Genomic DNA, 19,405 nt, shown 5'->3' on the forward strand with positions numbered 1-19,405 from the left:
TCTGACTCAGGGCCAAGAGACCCAGATTTTAATCCTGGCCCCACCTCTGGACTGAGCTGCAGTGCAGGAAGTCTCTCCCCTTCCTGGTTTGTCCACGTTGTTCACTGCTCCCATCGCTGTAGGAGTGATCTTCCCCCACCCCAACCCTCTCTGGCTTCAGCAAAGCTCTTGGCAACCAACATCACAAGTGTTTCGGGCTTTTTTTCTTTTGTTTCAAAAAAAACTTCCACGCTTCATTTCAGACATTATGGTTTTCATTTTCACATAACATACGCTGTGACTGACACGTCACAGCCCAGATCTCAGAGCTTTATTTCTGAATTCACTATAAAGAATTGCTCCCTGCTACTGACTGAGTCATCTCTTCTAGATCAAAGCTGCTCCTGCTCAAACTGAAAGAGAACAGTTTGGCATTTGACTCTTTCATCTAGAAGCCAGCTCCGTGCTAGGCAGCAGCTCCCTTTACATATTAAAAAGGGAATATTTTACTTCCTTCTTCATTCTTTTGGGAATAATGCAGACAAAAAGTGAATGCATGAACAAGGGAAGGAGATCTTACAGGCAAGCACTGAAAGGAAATTTGAAATTCCAATGCAGAATTTGGGATTAGCAGAAGTTCTCAGGATCTCTGTTTCATCACAGCTGAGCAGAAGATGAAGAAGTGGAGCACATCTCAACAGCGGGGCTCCCAGCCCTGACTGAGGTCTGTGCAGAGGGTTTGGCTGTGTTTCCGTACAGCCCGACCCCAGTGTGCTCAAGCCTCCTCGTTTTTCACAGTCCAAGGAATTATGTCTGGAGCAAGGGTCAGCCATGCCTGTGCTCTGAGCACCCGGAAGTGCCGGCATTTCTGCAGGGTGAATATACTGCCAGCACTGCATTCCTCCTCTATCACACATCGGCTTTTGTTAACTTGAAGGTTTGACTGCTTGGTGTGCCAAAGCATCTTAACAATATTTCTGGTGCCATCAGTAAAGTAACCTATCAATAACAACTGGTTAAACTTTCAGTAAGCCCAATCTAAACCTCAGATCCAATCTGACCCTTGTGGTCTTTCCGCTGGCTGCACTGGAGGGACACCAGGAATGAATCTGGCCTTTCCCACCTCCTCTAGATATGGGCCAACAGACATTCATGTTTGTCAGGAAAAACAGGAACATATGCTGAAAACAGAGCATTTCCAACAAAAACCTCCATCCAGCATGGGAACAAAAGCAAACCAAGAACGTTTTGCAGCTAATGAAGAGTGACAGTGGGAGGCTGTCTGGCCAGAATTAAACATTATAAGAATACCTTAAAAGAGATCATTGGAGTACCATGCAGATCAAACTATTTCTTCACAGAGACAAGAAGTATCTGACAGAAGAACATGCAATCTGGAAGAGGCACACAACAGCCCACAGATTTCATACATTAGTCTGTAGTAACACCCAGTTTCACAGAGAGACAGAACTGCCTACATTAATGGCAGAGATACTCATCTCATCACACTCTCAGCATTAATGGGATACCCTGTACCTGCTCTCAAAGTCCTTGCTCAGAAGCACCTCTCTGTGCTGCATCCGTGGCTGTGCTTCTGTTTGTCCCCAGGCTTTCAAACACCCGTGATGTTGGTGGGTGACCAGCATGAGAATAAAAGAATCATCACAACTAGAATGACACTGGCAGCAAATAGCGCACACAGAACCAAAGGGGGATGTCATTATTCAAGCCAAAGAATTGAAGGAAGGCTGACGTAGCCAACAAATACAGAAGTTCAATTCCATGCTGTTTAATGCGGGGTTTCAGCCAGAGGCAAACCTACAGAGGCTGCCCCAGGACTAAAGGTGCCCAAACCCACAGCCATACCACTTTCCCTTCCCACAGCACCAGTTTTTCAGGCTGGACACTGCCTGGAGCCCACTGCACTCAGCCACAGCAGTACAACAAAACTGCTGCTGCTCTTTTGGCTTAGAGGCTCAGAGAGCTATCAGAACTACAAATAAATCACCCTGCTGTTGGGAACACTGAGGCATCCCGGGTCGAGAAAGCATTTGTTTCTCTTCTCAGCCAGACATGGGAATTCAGGCTTTATAACATATAACTTTCGATTGCCATTTTGCTTTCCCCCACCCCACCAACTCCCACTTCAATTTCCAGAAATAGACCTCTTCCGCACTCAAAGAGAGCATCTGCTTGAGCAGCTCGAGCTGCAAACTATGCTCACTGGAGTTATCTAGCACAAAGTGCTAACAGACACAGCCTTGAAGCAACTGCATCCTCAACCCAGCTCTGCTCCACACACTGCCAGGAGATGCTGGCAGTATTACCCAGGGTGGCCCCTTTAGATGGAGTTGATAGGGATTTTGGCATATACAGGTGATTAAATCAAGAGCCTGCTGTGCTGGAGCTGAGACTAGCTGCCACAATCTAAGAGCTCAGATGACAGACTGCATTAACAGCACCTCAATATCTGCAGATCAGGATCAGAGGCAGAATTACAATTCAAAAACCCAGAAATAAGGAATGAAGTTTAGCATAAGAAACACACTTCAAGACTGATTTACAGGATCTGGGGAACTTTCCTAGAACTAGTCCCTGTGGCTCAAACAGATTCAGACAAAAGCCAAGCCACGCTTGCAAGCACTGATACAGTTATGGACACTTAGATGAGTTACAGCACATTGAGGCAATCTGTACCAACAAGGCAATAATTCCTTTCAGCTGTCTTCTCCTCACCAGGGGGACAGTTTCAAAGCTGGAGCAGCAGAGCTAACTAGTGTGGCACCAAGGGAACTGGTAACATCATCAGCCAGCACTGCTCGAGAGTTAAAAGTTAAAGTGCACGTGTCCTGTAACATGACTGGAAAGAGGAGATGGGATAAAACTGAAGCAGCAATGTGAATCTCTGTTTACATAAAACAATACTCTGCTTAATTGAAGAGTAAATCATTTACAAGCATCGCTTTGCTAAGTGGTACAGTGGCTGACTTCTGTTTGGCATTGGTGAGAAGAATATGGCTTTTTGGTTTTGCATTCAGGTGAGTGCACATCCGCTGTACACCTCTGAGAATACCTGGGGTGTGCCTTTCCAGCAAGCTCATATCCCACACAGCCCTCACCCTGCTACAACATGGCTCCTTGATGACCAAAAAGCTGTGCAGACAGAAGAGGGATTGCGGGGGCTGAGAATCACCAGCACTGCACTGTGACTGCTGCTCAGGGAAGTGGGGAGCACAAACATTGGGATGGGGGAATATCCCAGATCCCACAGGTCACACATAGCTGGGTGAGATCCACCCTGTAGCCTGTGCTTCTGAAGTGAGGTGAGGAGGATGCTACAGCCCATTCCTAGCCCAGCTGATGGCAACAAGGTGAGGACAGCCCAGCTGCTGTATAGATGGAGCCCGATGAGCCTGAACAGATCTCATGTGGGGCTTCTCAAACCTCATCAGCTGCCAAGATCAGGCAATCCTATAGCAGATGTGGAACAGAACATCATAACCTCAGCTCTCTTTCTCTGATTCTGCATACCCTAGAGAAATGGAGAGGCCTAGAAAATACGACAATAAAAGCTGCAGAAGTTTCTACCACTCAAGATGAGCAGGGACATTTTTAGAGGCTGCAATAAAACACAAAATATCCTTGAAAACACCAGATTTTAGCAGAGGAGACAGGACATGCTCCTCAGCCAAACTGCAGGGATGGAGCAGCTGATGGAGGGGACAGATGGCCTCCAGCTGTCACAAGCCGTGCTGCAGCCTGGCATTGCCACATCACCACTTCTGCAGCCCACATTTCTGCACTTAACATTTTCACAGCTGCAGGTGGTGGACAGCTATAACCAGTGTGACCATGCACCCACTTCCAAAGAGCTTCCCTGCACTACTGCTGATTTTCGCTCACACACAGTGGGACCATTGGAAGTCAAAGCTGTTTGGCACCATACTGACTGGACACGTGCACTGCCTTGCTCCAACAAATGACAAATGGATGCTACTGGAAGCCAGTGGGGCTGCAGCTGGCTCGGTCACATTCCTTAGCTCAAGGAATATCCACGTTTCAAACACATTTGAGGAGAGACATTCAGCTCACCAGTGACATTGCAAAACCCTTGTGTAACCCACATTCTGTGCAAGCCAGCTCTTCCTTCCCAAGCCTTAATAGCTTTCATGCTTTTCAGTGATAAATAACAACAATGTGACTCCGGATCAGAGATGCACTTGCAGACACCTTATCTCACCCCACAGGAGCCTGTGCACACACTTCCCCTCACACCTGCCTCCTGCAGATCAGCCCCAGGAAGGAGGTTATACCCTCACTCCCTATTGAGCCCCATCCACATAGGAAGGGTTGGAGCCACAGCCTGAGCACAAACCACAACACGCTTCCTTGGACCCACCTTGCTTAAAGCACTGCTGCCAAAGCATTCTGCCAACAGCTCCTGAGAGCATCCAGGCTGCTGAGCAGCCCACCTCTACCCTCCAAACTTTGTGCTGACTCCTAAAAGCCCAGAAGCATTAATTATTAGTGAGATGGAGAGTCTAAAGATATTTTTAATCCCAAGTCACAAGAGCAAGAGGAGAACCATGTGCAGCACCCTGTGCTGGGGGCAGTGGCTGCTCCCAGTCTCAGGGGGAGGTTTGAATTCCTGCACGCAGAAGGAAGCCCACAGCCTGAGCTGCCAGCTGGGACTGGTGGGTCTTTGCTTCCCAGGCTTATTGTAAGCCTTACACTGCTTTCATCCTAAGCAGATCCAAATGAAACAAGGGAGAGAAAAGACAGTAGAAAAATCTTTATGCAAGACAGAGCACAGTCCACACAAGGAGGGGACATACTGGCTTCTATTAAATCACAAGCAGCAAACACATGCATTACGTGGGAGTCTCAGCCTGATCCTATAATTCCAAGATATTTACTTCCAGACAGAGCTGTTAATAACTGAAGACAATGTTGCCATACATCAAACCATCCTCAGATGCGCTTTCTATGGAATTTTGCCCATGAAAAAGCCAATAGGTCAGTGGAGAAAGGAGAAAAAGGGAAAAAAAAAATAGTACATTGGTGCATGCTGACCTGCACATTTTGGACTTGAGGCCAGAGCCCTCACTGACAGAGCCAAAGCACCCACAGGAACTGCTCCACTTGTGTCTCCACCAGCAGCAGCTGTTCTCACTGCTTCAGTGCCTTTTAGCCCCACTCCTTGCCTTTTGGGGTTGGTGCAGGGCTGAAGCTGAATGCTTTCTACAAGCCCCACAGGTGCGGCACCAGCCTTTGTTTCACTTCAGCCCAGCATGGAGCAGGGCTGGCACTGGCAGCATCCTGGGGTCAGAGCAAACCAGACACCCTCAAGCTGCGCAGGCAAACCACAGCACAACACATGTCCTGTCTGCTGACCTGAGAGCAGAGCAGCAGTGACTCACCTGCCACCACAAGTAAACACCAGCAGGCAGCCCGTCAGACTGGCTCTGGGACCGCAGCGACCCAGTTCACTTGCAAGCACTGGCCCTGTGCTTCAGGGAGCACTGCCTATGGCCCAGGTGCTTATGCTCTGCATCATGATTAATCACAGCTGAGTTTTGCTTCTCAGAAACATCCCCTACAGCTCTTGGCTTTCTTGTGGCTGGTGCCTGAAGACAAGCATCCCTGCCTTGGTTGGTCCTGCCCCTTCAGAGGGCACAGCAGATTGTTTGGAAGTAGGTAGGAAGTTCTCAAGACAACAGCATAACAGCATACCCAATTTAGAATCAGAATAATTGAGATTGGAAATTACTACTAAGCACATCCAGTCCAACTGTCAACCTGTTACCATTATGCCCACTAAGCCACATCACTCAGTGCCATATCTTTGCATTTCCTAAAAGCCTCCCAGGGATGGTGACTCCTCTGAGCCAGGTAGGATGGCTGGGAGGAATGCATCACCCACATGCAGGGGAGCTTGGGGTTTGGGTCCTGAGCTTACCATACTGCTCCCCCATCCCTGTCTGGAACTGGAGCCATGCTCCAAGAAGCAGCAGCACTTTTGCATAGGCTCTCCCTGTGCTGTGGGCACTCAGTGAAAGCGATTGGCACACAAAGAACTCATTCACAGGCATTCCATGCTCGCAGCTGGGGCAAGGAAGGTGTGTGAAGGGGTGAGAGCTGCCCCATACAGGAAATGAACACCACACGGACACCAGAGCAGCAGGACTGAAGGGTATTGCACCCTCTGCCCATCTCTGAGACAGAAATACGACACTGGCACCGTGACGGTGCGTGGGATAGCTTGGCTGGAAGGGCACAGCAGATGCATCACTGAGACAGGCTGCGGTTTCTGTCCCCAAAATAGGTTTCATCTCCTAAATCCCTGCTGAGCAAATGACTCCTGTGCTTGTTCCCTTCTCCAAAACCCACTGAGGTCACTCACTCAAGAAGTTACTCAGGACATTAACCAAAGGGGTTTGAGCCCAGCAGCTGAGCATTGTGTTGGGGTTGGTACAGGGACCTCACCGCCCCATTTTCTCCAGCTGCCAGGTGCACCTGGACAATTAGCTGAGCACAACAGCTGTGTTGGTGCTCAGCTGAGGAGAAAACACATATGTTTGTATGAAGCATGGATCATATTCATTTGAATCAGTTCAGTTTGAACTCTGATTAACTGAGTTTTATAAAGAGCCTCAGACCATTATCACGGCTCTTATTATCACCCTCTCTGCTTCACAGTTTAATGCCAGTCACATCTCCATGTATTTTCAAGAACTTATTAAAAAGAACACGTGCACCAAGTCCCAAACAGGCCCACACCCAGATCTCCTCCCAGTCCAGTCACAATAACTAGCAAGCAAACACCTCATCTTCCTACCAAGTCACCCCTTTAATCCTTATCTACACCACCGATTGGCTCCTGCGAAGACCTAATAAGTGCCAAGTAACTCCCCTGTACAGCTGTCCCTGCAGCCCCATTGGCAGGGGCTGGGAAAGGAATGTAGCTCTCAGGAGGGTTTTACCACCCGAGCCCTTCCCAGTGCCACCCCACAGGCTGCCAGCCCCAGCTCGCACCCATCTGGCCCCACATGTCTGCCTAACTGGATTCCTGTGGTGTGTCACCCTCTGAGGTAGTAGGGACACCTGCATGCCAGCTGGGAGCTGGAATTAAAGCACATCCCTGCCTGTACTTAAGGAAAACAGCACTGCTGTCTGCTGATGATTGCAACCTTATTTCCAAGCAATAGAAAGAGCCTTAGAGTCAAAGTCATCCTCCCTAAACACTACTCTGTTGCCTAACAGAGCCTTTTGCATCCACCCATCTCCAACATCAGAGCATTTCCTTGCATGAGCACTCTGTCCAGCCAGTGGCACAGGCAAAAGCTCCCATCCATTCATCCATCCCCACCCTCACATGCACCTCTCCTTGTGCTCACTAACTGCCCCTCACCGCTCTCTCCACCTGCTCCTCAGTGCCCTGCCTCATGTGTGCCCTCCACACTGCCAGCAGGGCCAGGTCCAGCTCCCACACGGACAGTCGTTTCTCTCTGCACCCTCATTAATGCTGGGCTGGCTCCCACACACACACTCACTTCCATTGCTACAAAGGCACTGGCAAGCCCCCACTATCGCAGCACTTGCTATTCATTCCACATGTGCAGAACACATCCCCGCTGCTCTGAAGGAGCAGTGTGCATATTTAAATAAGACAACATACAAAACATAGCTGAATCTTAATGAATCTATTGCTTTGCTGCTGGAACTGAATGGAACTGTGCAGACCCTGCCAGAATTTAAAGAAAAAAAAAAAAAAAAAAAAAAAGCTGCACAATATTTGACTTGTAATATCATCCCTCACGTCACTCCAGCAGTATGCTGCTGTTGTGCTTATCGGGTTTGTAAAGCATCGATTGTAAGCAGGAACCAAAATGCAACAGGAGGTACAGCGCCTCAGGCACTGATACTGATACAGACTGTGTTGCGGTGCTGCAGGGCTCGTGAAGCACGGGCTGAAAGCAGAGATTAATTTCAGCCAGCGCGATACCTTGATGTTACCCGAAGCTCCACTGAAGAAGGATTAGGGGGAATGGATGTGAATTGAATGCATCTGCTGAGCTTCAACCACATCTTGTCAACTAGAGGAGAACAAACGCAAATGGGCTCAGGCAGGCACACGTGTGCCGAGTTCCAAGCTCCCCTCTCACACCTCCAGGCGTCCCGAGGAGGGCGGCGGTTCCGGCAGAGCCCTGTTTACCCGCAGCGGATCCCACCGCCGGCTCCACTCCCCCCAGGAAGGTGGATCACGAACAGCAGCGGCCGAAACGGCCGAGTGCTCCCATAGGCGCAGGGCTCTCCGGCGGCTCCCAAAGCGGGGAACTTTACCGAGAGCCGCCCGCAGCCCTTCCCGGTGCCATGCCCGAGCATCGCTGTACGGGGAGGCAGCAGGCAGGCTGCGGCAGACGGACCCCGACGAAGCTTTCGGGCACCAAAACGGGTTCGACTCGCAGTTCCCACCGCCTGACCCCACTCGTTTTCCATCCCCACCGTGGCTTTCCACCCGCGGGCACAGCGGTCTAAGTCTCCCACCTAAGATCCTTCCCTTCCAACACTGCTCACAACGAGCAGCAGTGGACACAGCTACGCGCGGCGCCTCCTCACCTTTATACTTCTCCATAGGGGCCGCGGCCGGGACTCCCCGGCGCTCCGGGACACGGCGCTGCCCTCCACGCTCCGCTCTGCGCCTCTCCGCCGCTCACCGCCTGCCCGCCGCCGGCACCGGATCCCGGCCCGGGCCGCCCCGCCTCCTCCCCGCCCCGCGGCTCCGGGGTGGGGAGCGAGGAGCGGAGAGCAGCAGCAGGGTCCGGCCGGGGGCTGCTTCGCGTTGTACCAGGAGAGAGCCTCGCCCCCGGAGCTCTCCGTGTCGGGATGAAGCAGCCGGGTGCACTCGTTCCTGGAACAGACCCCGGCTGTAGCCCCGAAGCACTGAGCCCGTGCCCTGCCTCCCAGCAGCCTTGCCGAGGCTCCCTGGCAGGGGCTGCCGCCTGCAGAGCCGCTATCCCAGCGAGGATCATAGAATCATAGCATGACTTAGGTTGGAAGCATCCCCAAAATCACCCAGTCCCACCCCCTCCATGGGCTGGGTGCCTCCCACCAGATCAGCGCCCAGAGCCCTACCCAACCTGAGCACCCCCAGGGATGGGACACCCACAGCTCTACGGGCAGCACTGCCAGTGCCTCACAGCCTTCGAGTAAAGAACGTCTTCCTAACAGCTAACTTAAATCTCACCTTTTAGTTTATAGACATCCCACATTGTCCTGTCACTATTAGACTGTATAAAAGTCATTCCCCCTCCTGTGTATAAGCTTCCCTCCAGTACTGGAAGGACAAAATGAGATCTCCTCATTTCAATTTAGATTACGTATTAGTAAGGAATTCTTTCCAATGAGGATGATGAGGCCCCGTCAGTGCTGCCCAGAGCTGTGGGTGCCCCATCCCTGGAGGTGCTCAGGACCAGGCAGGGTAGACACTGGGCAGCCAACAGTGATGTTGCTGCCCACAACAGGAAGGTTTAATGTGCCTTCCAACCCAGGCCATTCCATGGCCCAGAGTTACAACAGACAACATACATGGAGACTGTAGAAATCTTCCAGCTCCAGAGAAGTTTCAGTTAAGTTTGACTTGTCCCCACACTTGACAGCTTAAAACTAACTGCGGTTTTCAAAACTCAGTTCTGCTTCCCTGAGCTGGCAAATCCGTGAGGTGTGCCCATGCCTCCAAGCAGGTGGGTACTCATTCTGAACTCAGCAAGCATAATGAAGGATAATAGCAGTAGAACAAGCTAATTAAAGGTGATGTGAAACATCCAGGCAGCAGATACCCGAGATTCCTGTCTTTGGGCCCTTGAGCCCTTACAGCCCTGCTAGACCTTGTTGCTCCTCTCCCAGCTGTGACGAGGACACCAACATCCCACAGAGAGCCAATATTGCCAGTGTGGGTGCTGACATCCAGACATTTGCTACTCTGCCCAGGCAGTGCACACACTTGTGTGCTGGTTTTCACACTGGAGCTTCTTGGAATCAATAAGGTAACAGCCATCTATGTACATACCCATGTATTTCTTGCTTTCTTCCCCCTTATTATTAGTGATGGTTATTAGTCATAATTAGTATTAGCAATTACTTATTTGTGACAAGCCTTGAGGGCCAAGATCATCCTGTTGGAGTTTTTGCTTAAGTACTCTGCTGTGGCTTTCAGTGGCTGTGACAGATACCTTTGTCTCAAATTAGTCTTGGTGTACCACAAAGCTTCTGCCCCTCTGGACTTGCAGGCTCTCATTTTCACACTTCAGCTGGCTGTGGAACAGAGAAGGAATTGAGTAGATGTACAGAAGCCTAAGCAAACTCTAAGATTTGCTAAATACTTGGTGCAGAAGCACAGTCCCAATCCTCTACTTTATTCATAGGTGACAGTAATTGTTTTTGTTTTCTCTCAAATGCAGACCTGCACAGCACAATGTCCTGATTGATACAATCAAAGGCCCTACATCCCATGCAAGATCAGCAGCAGTAAATGTCATTGCCAGGTGACTTTAATGCAGAGCTGTGCTAAGAACCCCGCTTACACACTCAGGAGCTTCTTTCCCCAGAGGTAACATTTATGGGTGCTTTCAGCAGGTCAGAGCTGCTCTTGCTTCCAGGGAAGCACTGGGAGCCTGGAGGGGCTCAGACAGTGAGGAAAAGGCCAGAAGTTGGGAGGCAGAGGGGTCCTTGCTGGGATAGCATGGTGGATGCAAGCAAACCCACTTGGTAGAATAGGAGTACGCTGGTGGAGAACTGGACACGAACCCCTCATTTCAGAAGGCCCGCAACTATCCTGTCCATGGGTGACCCTTTTGAGATCTTCTTGCTTCCCTGTGAAGTGCTTCATGATTCTGGCCATAAAAGAGATGGTCAAATCCTCCCTCATGTTAAGCCAGCCTTACACTGCTGTCACTCCACTGTCTTCTCTCCATCCGTTTCTGATGTTCACCTCAGTGAAAGGCAAGAAAATCAGCCCTAACACAAACAAAACCAGAGTTGTTCAGCTGCTCGGATATACAAAAGCTTTGTGGCTGATACATTCCAGCAATGTTTTGGATTCTCTCAAACATTAACTGTTTCAAAAGAGCGTGGCTGGGAAGAGTGGCTGGAGAGAGGAGGGATTTCCCATTAAGGACAGCAGGACCAGATGTCTTTTTGATGAGCTTCTTTTGGCTTCCTACTCTCTGACATTTCCTTTGCAGTTGTTGAGTCCAAACTGCTTCCAGAACAAATCACAGAGAGCATGGATGACTTTCTCTCCCTTGTTCAATACTAAGAAAAGAAGTAAAAAACATACAGTTTTCCCCTCCAAATTCCATATGGGGATGCTCCCACCAGCTGGCCTTGCTGGGGATCAATACATTGCATTTAGTACATAAAGCTCAGTCACCATGGGATATGTCTATAAGCTTCCTAAAAGTTTCTGATACAGATTCCTGATACACAATTAGCCACTATTTTAGTTTTTGAGGGAATGAAATATCATGGCTTTCAAATAGTAGAAACCTCAACCACACATATGGATTTTACTGGTAAACCAACGTAGAGCAGTCTCTCCCAAGTACACAAATAATGTGTGGACTCTCAAGCTGTCGGGGAAGGTTTCACCTTGACAGGGCTGACCTTTTAGCATCATTTGGCACCACCAGAACTTACTTGGTTTTCTTAAAATATGGGAAAGCACTAATTTCTACATCTTGCTACATTTTTGCTGGGATTTTTTTTTAAGCCTCCCCCATCATCACCACAATTTGTGGTCTGATGTCAACTGTGGGCTCACAGAAGGCTGTTTATTCTGGCATTTTCCCCAAATGAGGTTTTCTTCAGTCCGTCTCCTTAGCCTAAGGCACTTCTACCCAGCCAAAATCAACAAGCAGGGCACACTTTGGAGGTCAGCGCTGCTGAAGTGGAGAAGGAAGAAGCCTAGAGCCTGTAGTCCCTGTAGGAGAGCACCAACACACTGCATGTTGTGCCAGGGGTGGTCAGGCACTATGGATGAGCCCAGTACCCAGACACCAGGTCAGCTGTTCACATTACTTTACGTCTGTCGCACTACCCGACAGAGAAGAAACAACCACCAGGCAGCAGATATCACCTGTGTCAGTTGAATCTTACATTGATTTATTTTTTTCCCCCCGTGAAAAGAGTCTTTAATTAAGAGTCAAGAAGTCAGCCTCAGTAAATACCAAAAGCGCAGCTTCCCTTTTCCCACGTAGACCAGTGGAACTGAATTTCTGCTGCCTTCCCGACTATCATTAAGCATTCTGTTTAAATAGGCCAGCTTCATGCCATCCATAATGAAGTTATAGTGTATTGCTCTGTTATGAAGGATGAAGCTGTTGTGTCCTACGGGGAGAAAAATCGCTGTAATCCAACTTTCCTTTTGAAAAGGCCTAATGTATCCACATGAGATCTTCTGGCAGAGACAACTGAGAGAATATAAATAGAAGCTTAAAAGAAGAAGGAGGGGAAGGGGAAAATAACTCCGACAGGGCTGAGGAGCTGAAATTCGCAAGTTTAATAGGAAGATGGATGACTGAAGAGCCTGTTCTGTGGCACAATTAGGACTTTATGTAGGCCTTTTTCAATTATTTGTAGCTGACAAAATATCGCACAAAGGCTGTTTCACACTGCAGGCCAGGTGCCCAGAAATGGATTTTTTGGAGGAGTGGGGGATGACACTGAGAATGGATCAACAGGCCACAGGGCTGGCCACAGGCTGAGCTAGGCAATGGTGCATGTCACCCCATATACAAGATATACCTTCTAGGTCACAGCAGTGTGTGGTAGAAGATGACACAGTGAGGAGATATGTAGGTTCTGCTACAGGATGAGGTTTCTGCAAATGGACAACTCTCAGTACACAAAGTACAGCAAGAGATTTTTTCTCACTGCCTTTTAGCAGCACTTTTGTCACCGCATTTCTCACTGGCCACCCATCCAACTATGGTTGTTACTGCGCTGCTTAGTGCAAAGCGAGCTATGACAGCTCAACCAGCAAGGAAGGTTGCTTGAAATACCTGCACACATCTGCACGCAGCATCTCCAGCACTGAGGACTGGTGATAAGCAGCAATGGCTTCCCATCTCCAAGGAGACCTACAGAAATCTTATGAAATATTCATGCTTCAAGCACCTTTGGTATGTTATGGCTTATTTCAGTATCTCAGTGAGATAACCTGACCATGGTTTTTTGTTCATCATGTGGCATCTAGGCCTATCCCAGCCACACCATTGTCACTGGAACTCTCAGAGCACAGGAAAGCTCTCCTGGGTCCTGTGCTGCCATTGCTCTGGGGAGAGAAGGAGTGCAAATGCACTTTTCAGGAAGCAGAACAATTACTCAGCCATGGAAAAACCAAACCTGAGTGCCAAGTGCTGGTAGGAAAGTCAGAGCATTGCAGTGGTGCACCCAGGATTGCCTGAACACAACTGTAGATCATCTTAATGAGGTGGCATTTGTTGGCTCCAATGAAGTTGACAATTACTTAATTTATTTCTTTCAAAAACCTGGCCAGAAATAGGATTAAATCTATTTTTTTTCCCCCCAGGGTTGTGGTGATGTAGGAAAAACAGCAAAAGCTACAACATAAAAATAAAACACACGCTTTTAGATGATTCTGAATATCTGGCTTCCCTCCTCCCCCAGTATCTGTACTCTCAAATACATCATTGCTAGGAGAATTATTCATGTAGTCACATCAATAAATCTTACTTAAAAGTCTCTTATACTGCAATCCCCATTCATCTAGCTGGGACTTCTCTGTAAATGGTAATTAGGGTAAGAGCTAACTGAGATACTGCAGAGTTTGCTCCTGGCAGTCATTTAACATCAGCATGGCATCAAGGCTGTAAAGTAGGCATTTCTAAGCAGCAGTTCACTCACTGTAAAACCTGTTTTGATTATTATCTTGTCTCCTGTTCCACAGCAATCCCTTTGGTTCACATAAAGACCTCAAAGCATCAGTGTCAATGAATTCCTTGAATGGAGTCAGCTGTATATTGTTTCTTTTACAGTACATACCCTACATCCAGAAGAGACAGCCAAGGCAGGGCACCACTTCTGGACGCCTTACTGGGCTCATCCAGAAAACTGGTTCTACAACCAATGCTCCTCCCTAGAACCTGGTACCATGGGAACTGGGATGTCCCAAATAATGGGATAATGAGTAATGGATCTACTCCCAAGCATGATAAGCTGACCTTCAACAGAGCCTCCAAGTCAGTCAGCTTCTGCCAGATCTGATTTGCCTTCTGGTGTTTCCTCACTGTGTTGCCCCAGGATGCAATGTTAATTTGTATTCAGATCCTCAATATTACAATCATGGAAAGCAGGAATTTCAGAAAGAAAAGCTCTACACTGCAGATACCACCTTGTCACAGAAGAGCACCTGTCTCAGCAGCATGGTTCAGTTTTAACAAAGACAATGTAACACCCATAAAGGGAAGTGTGCCCAGCAGAGGCCCTATCTCATCTTCTGCCCTGAATGCTAATCCAGCACAGACTGTATGGGGCTCAGAGCTCAAACCTTTCTCCATCCACCCCTATGCCCTTCTTAAGGTTGTTATAACCCAACGTGACAGGATGGAGACTACTTCAGCAAAGCCCCTTACAGAGACAATAATGAAAGGACAATGCACAGCATTCAGAGCTTTCTACATTAACATATCCAGTGTGAGCCTCAGCCTGCCGTCCCACAAACCCTGCTTCCACTGTCTCCACATGGACTGAAGTCTAACAAGGTAAGTGGAAGAAGTAAGCAACAGCTTCTGGCCACACTTGCTGATGCACCACCATTCAATCAAAAGCCTTGGCTGGGGTTAACCTGCCTTGCAGGCTGGATTGAGTCCTGGGCTGCATCATGGCTACCTTTGGCAAAAACAGACTACAAAGTATGAGGGAAACCTGAAGCCTAGCAAATGTCAGTGATCTGTCCAAGTTCAGAAAGCTACAAGCACTGAACTTACATCTCTTGACTTGATGTCAGGAGATGGGGAGGCATATCAAAAGGGAAAAAATAGATGCGGGAACTAAATTCCCTTGCACTGGAACATGGCCCTGGTCTCCAGAAGCAGTCAGGACACAGGATAATGCGTTAGGACCGTGGCTCTCCAAGCGGTGCCAGATTGATACAATATAGCCATCTTCTCCAGAGGATTCAAGACAGTGCTGCTTCTAGTCTGTTTCTTTGCTTCTGTTGCTCAGCATGGGTCAGCAGGTGAAATGCTCCTGGCTTTGCAAATACAACCAAGTCTGGTAGTGTGAACCTCACGGATCTTGGAAATGATGGTAGCTTTCTTAATGACTGCTTAGTAATAGAAAGTGTGAATGTGCTGATGGGCTGCAGAGCTAATGGAGGGCCCTCACCTGCTCTCTGACACCAGTTTCAAGATACAGCACACACATTACCCCTGTGTTTGAAGTACTGTGCTCTAACACTCTCATACACCACTACCCACTTGTGCCTGGCCCCATTTTATTGTGCCAGCACAACTGTTTTGTGAGACGACTGCGTTTATCAAAGCAGGGATCCAACTCTGTTAAAGAAAAACAAAAGCACGGAATAAAATAAAAAACAAATGTTTTTCTAAGCAGGATCAGTCCCCGCATGTCATGGAAAGCGACCCACAAACAGTCCTGCTGACATATCTGATGGCAGGAAGGAGCTGCGAGGGCGTGGGAACACCTTGGGCAGGCTGAGCAGCCCAGTCTTCATCTTGTGAAACTGCAGCCCGAGGAGGGGCTGCCCTGCACAGCTTCACTCCTTTCCCCCCCAGCCCGTGGGCCCCCATCACTACCATGGCTACATCCAGCCCGGGACGTACATTTCAATCTGCAGTGTGTATATAAAAGAGAACTGGAAACTGTGGCTGTCTGAGACCCACCTGACCTTTGGATGTACAGTGAGCTTCCTGTTCCAGTGCTGCTGGCTCTTTAATCTCCAAGTCCTTAGAAAATAAAAGTGAGCCTATGTGAAAAAATGCTTTGTAATGGGAACAACTTTCCTCTCTCGCCCTCTGACTGAGCCATAGAAAACAGTAAATATCTTTCCCAAGAGTCCTTTCTTACAATAGAAAAATGGCAGGCAAGATTGAAGTTTCATTTCCCAGCCTCGAGACTCAGCGGCGGACAGCACAAAAACTACAGAAAAAAAAAACAGTGAGGGAAAAAACCCAACTGCTCTTGTTCATTCTGAGTTGGGGGGAGAGCTTCTGTGACAGCAGAGCAAGCCACACTCAGGAACTGGGTTTCTCTTTGTGCGTGAGGAAGTGGTCTTGGACTATATTCTTGACAGCAAATTAGCACTGACATTTGACTTGTTTTGATCTGAGCTATTTACAGTGTGTATTATCTGTGTATTTTTGACATGCTGTGAAGATTCCCATTGCCAGATGCCTTGGGATGCTGTAGGATGCAGTGCATTCCTTAGCCATTACTCAGGGGTCATAAACCTCACATTATTTGTGGGGAGGAGGGGAGCAGGGAAAAATGGTCTAGCAAAGTAAAAAAGAGAAAGAAAGGAAAAGAGAAACCTAGGACTTAAGCTGGGGGCTGCTGGGGTGGGGACCTCCATAGCCTGGCTGGTCAGAGATGTCTTAGGGCTGGAACCAGATGGTAACTGCTCCTACAAGGAAGGAGCTGAGAGCTGGGAAGTAGTTTTTTCATGAGTAAATTTAAAAAGGAGACTTGTTTTTGTTTGGTCTTTTCCTTCTCTGTGGTTGAGAGTGGACAGATCTTACAAGTACAGGTTGCCCCAGAAAACTTGTGGATGCCCCATCCCTGGAACTGCTCAAGGTCAGGCTGGCTGGTGTCCAGGGCAGCCTGGTCTGGTGTGAGGTGTTCCTCCCCATGGTATGGATGGTCTTTAAGGTCCCTTCCAATCCAAACCACCCGGTGATTCTGTGATGTGTGTGGACCCACTCCTGCTCCTGAACTGACAGCTGCACTCAGATGATCAATGGCCTGGAGCACGATTCTTTCCCACTCTGAGTTTTTTTAGGATTGATTCCCAATGGCTTCACTTCAAATAGTAACTGCACACCCCATCCCCTTCAATAAACAAGTCCAAAGGCCAGTCCTAATGAGGCTCCAGCTCTGGTTGCTCCAGGTCCCATAACTGCAGGAGGCTCATGCTAATTCAGTCGAGATGTACAGCAGGTCACCTACCAGAGCTGTGTAAGCAGGGCTGCTTTTCCAGAACATATCGGTGTGTACTAATGAGAGAAGTCCCTTAACATTTCTTTCTTCTTAGGCCATGGGTGTGCCCAACCCTGCTGCTGCTGCCAGGGTCTACTGGAGGCGCGGCTGTTCAGAGCAGCCTGAGATGTTTTATGGCCCCATTTCTTGTAACGGCACCTTGCTCTGCCTTCTACAACCAGCACAAGGCTGGGCAGACGCGAACAGTAGTTATGCAAACACCTAATTTAAAATGCTAAGACACAGAAACATCATATCAGGGGCTAAAATTCTAGCTGAGCTCACAAGGGTAGAGAGGAAGCTATTAATGCTGTGAAGACGATGTAACAGTATCACCTACCTGAGCTGGCTGTTAGCTCTGGTCCTTCAAAACCACCAACTGACCACATAGCATTAACACTCCTATGTGGTTTGCAGAATAGATAAATTTATTACTAAAGTTACCAGAAGCTTCTGTCCATTCTAGAATGTTTGGTCAGCTGTTCACAGAAGCCATGCAATTTTGTTCATCTGCTTTAGTCTGGATATTTATGTCTCACCTGCATCCTTCCTGAGACCACAACCTGATTTATCACAAGGAGACTGTGATACAGCTCTGCAAGATGAAAGAAAAAAACAAAACACAAATAAATGAGACTACGTGAACTCAGCAATTAAGAATAAAGCTTCAAACTTTATTCATTGACTTGAGTACAACAGTGATGCAGATTACAGTGGCACAGGAGTGCAGTATGTGCTGTTTGCAGTGTGACAGTTGAAACACTAATTGTACAGAACAGCAACCCAGCTCAACTGTTCGTTATGCATACAAGCAGACTTACAAGACATTGACTCATTTTTACAGAGAGACCCAGAGAGAGCTGTCTCACAGATGAGTGGGAAACACAGGGAGACCTCCCTGGAACGCTGGTTTGTAACATGCAGAGGGAGGAGAAAAAGAAAATAATAAAAATAAAACAAAAAAAAATCCTATCACCAAAACCCAACTTCTAAAAATAAAAATTACCTTTGAAAAATGTTAGTTTCAGTTCCCAAAGCTTTAAAAAAAGAAAGAAAGAAAAAAAGAAAGAAAGAAAAAAGTCCCAGCTATAAGACCCTCTTACAGGAAGAGTTGTCAGCAACGACCGAGTCGCACTGCCTGGACAAGACAGACCCAATGGTGATACTCTGAGACTTTTCAGGTCTCGACAGATGAAAAGAGCCTGCCTGCTCCCAAGTGTGCAGATGTCAGTGAGAGAATCCACTGACTGCAGTGGGGGACCAGTCAGAGCACCCAAGGGAGCCAGGCACAGCCCGGTAAGGCACCGCTGGGATTTGCTTCTGCTTCTTCATGTCTTTCTACACTTCATTTTCTAATGCCTAGGAGCGAGGTCCTGTGGGCCTCAGCCTTACAAGTCCTGGGAGAAGCACTCAATATTAACTATGGTGATTTCTGGGAGAAGCACTCATATTAACTATGGTGATTTCTAGCATACCAGCTTACTGCTTGCCTTCAGTCATTTCTTTTTACCTCAAAAGAAAGATCATGGTGCACATGGAAGGAGCACCTCCTCACGTGGACAAGCACTTTTGAGGAAATCATTAGCAGAAATCTATTTCCCTGTTAGAAGCCCGTTGGGCAACAAATAATTTATTTTGCATACAGGCAAACAACATTAATGGCCAATTAGATTCCCACTTCCTGCACTGATGCTCGCATTAAAATTAATAACACTTATTCCCTCTATGCTAACTGCCAGCATCACATAGCTCCTGCCAGCAGAGTTGTCTGACTAAAATCTCAGCATCCTTGCATTGTAACAGATTTTTTGTTTTCTGCTTTATCAACCACAAAATAGTTGTGTGGAAGAAGTCAGAAAATAAACTCACCAGCAAGAACAATCCTGAAACCCACAGAGATAAGAGTGTTTCTACACTAAGAGAAAGGCTCTTCATTCCATAGCAGTGGTGTAAAGTCATACCATGTGTTGGCAAGATCACTCCTTCCATGTCTAAAGTGAAGACTATGCTGGGCTCCAGCAGATGTGTTGGTAAAGAACTGGACCATGACCTGGGCCAAAGCAAATAAGAAACAGGGTTGTGGGACCAAACCGTAAGAGTCTGCTGGGGAATGACTGGCTTTTCAGCACAGATCAGTAGATTTTCTTCCTTCCTGCATATTTTATGCACCATTATTATCATTGACTTG

General features: G+C 47.9%; 1 protein-coding gene across 7 annotated transcripts in view; it reads right to left on the reverse strand.

Moving 5' to 3' along the window:
* The window catches only part of AFAP1L2 (actin filament associated protein 1 like 2), a 54,813-nt gene extending 46,074 nt beyond the window's left edge, over positions 1 to 8,739 (reverse strand). For all 7 annotated transcript variants that reach the window (XM_072340031.1, XM_072340030.1, XM_072340029.1 and 4 more), the window contains exon 1: positions 8,599 to 8,739. In XM_072340031.1, coding sequence (XP_072196132.1) covers positions 8,599 to 8,614 — 16 coding nt within the window. In that variant the 5' untranslated portion in view covers positions 8,615 to 8,739. The remainder of the gene's footprint in view (positions 1 to 8,598) is intronic.
* Between the last annotated feature and the right edge of the window lie 10,666 nt (positions 8,740 to 19,405).

The sequence above is a fragment of the Excalfactoria chinensis genome, chromosome 6 (assembly GCF_039878825.1).
Source record: "Excalfactoria chinensis isolate bCotChi1 chromosome 6, bCotChi1.hap2, whole genome shotgun sequence".
NCBI classification, from domain to species: Eukaryota; Metazoa; Chordata; class Aves; order Galliformes; family Phasianidae; genus Excalfactoria; species Excalfactoria chinensis.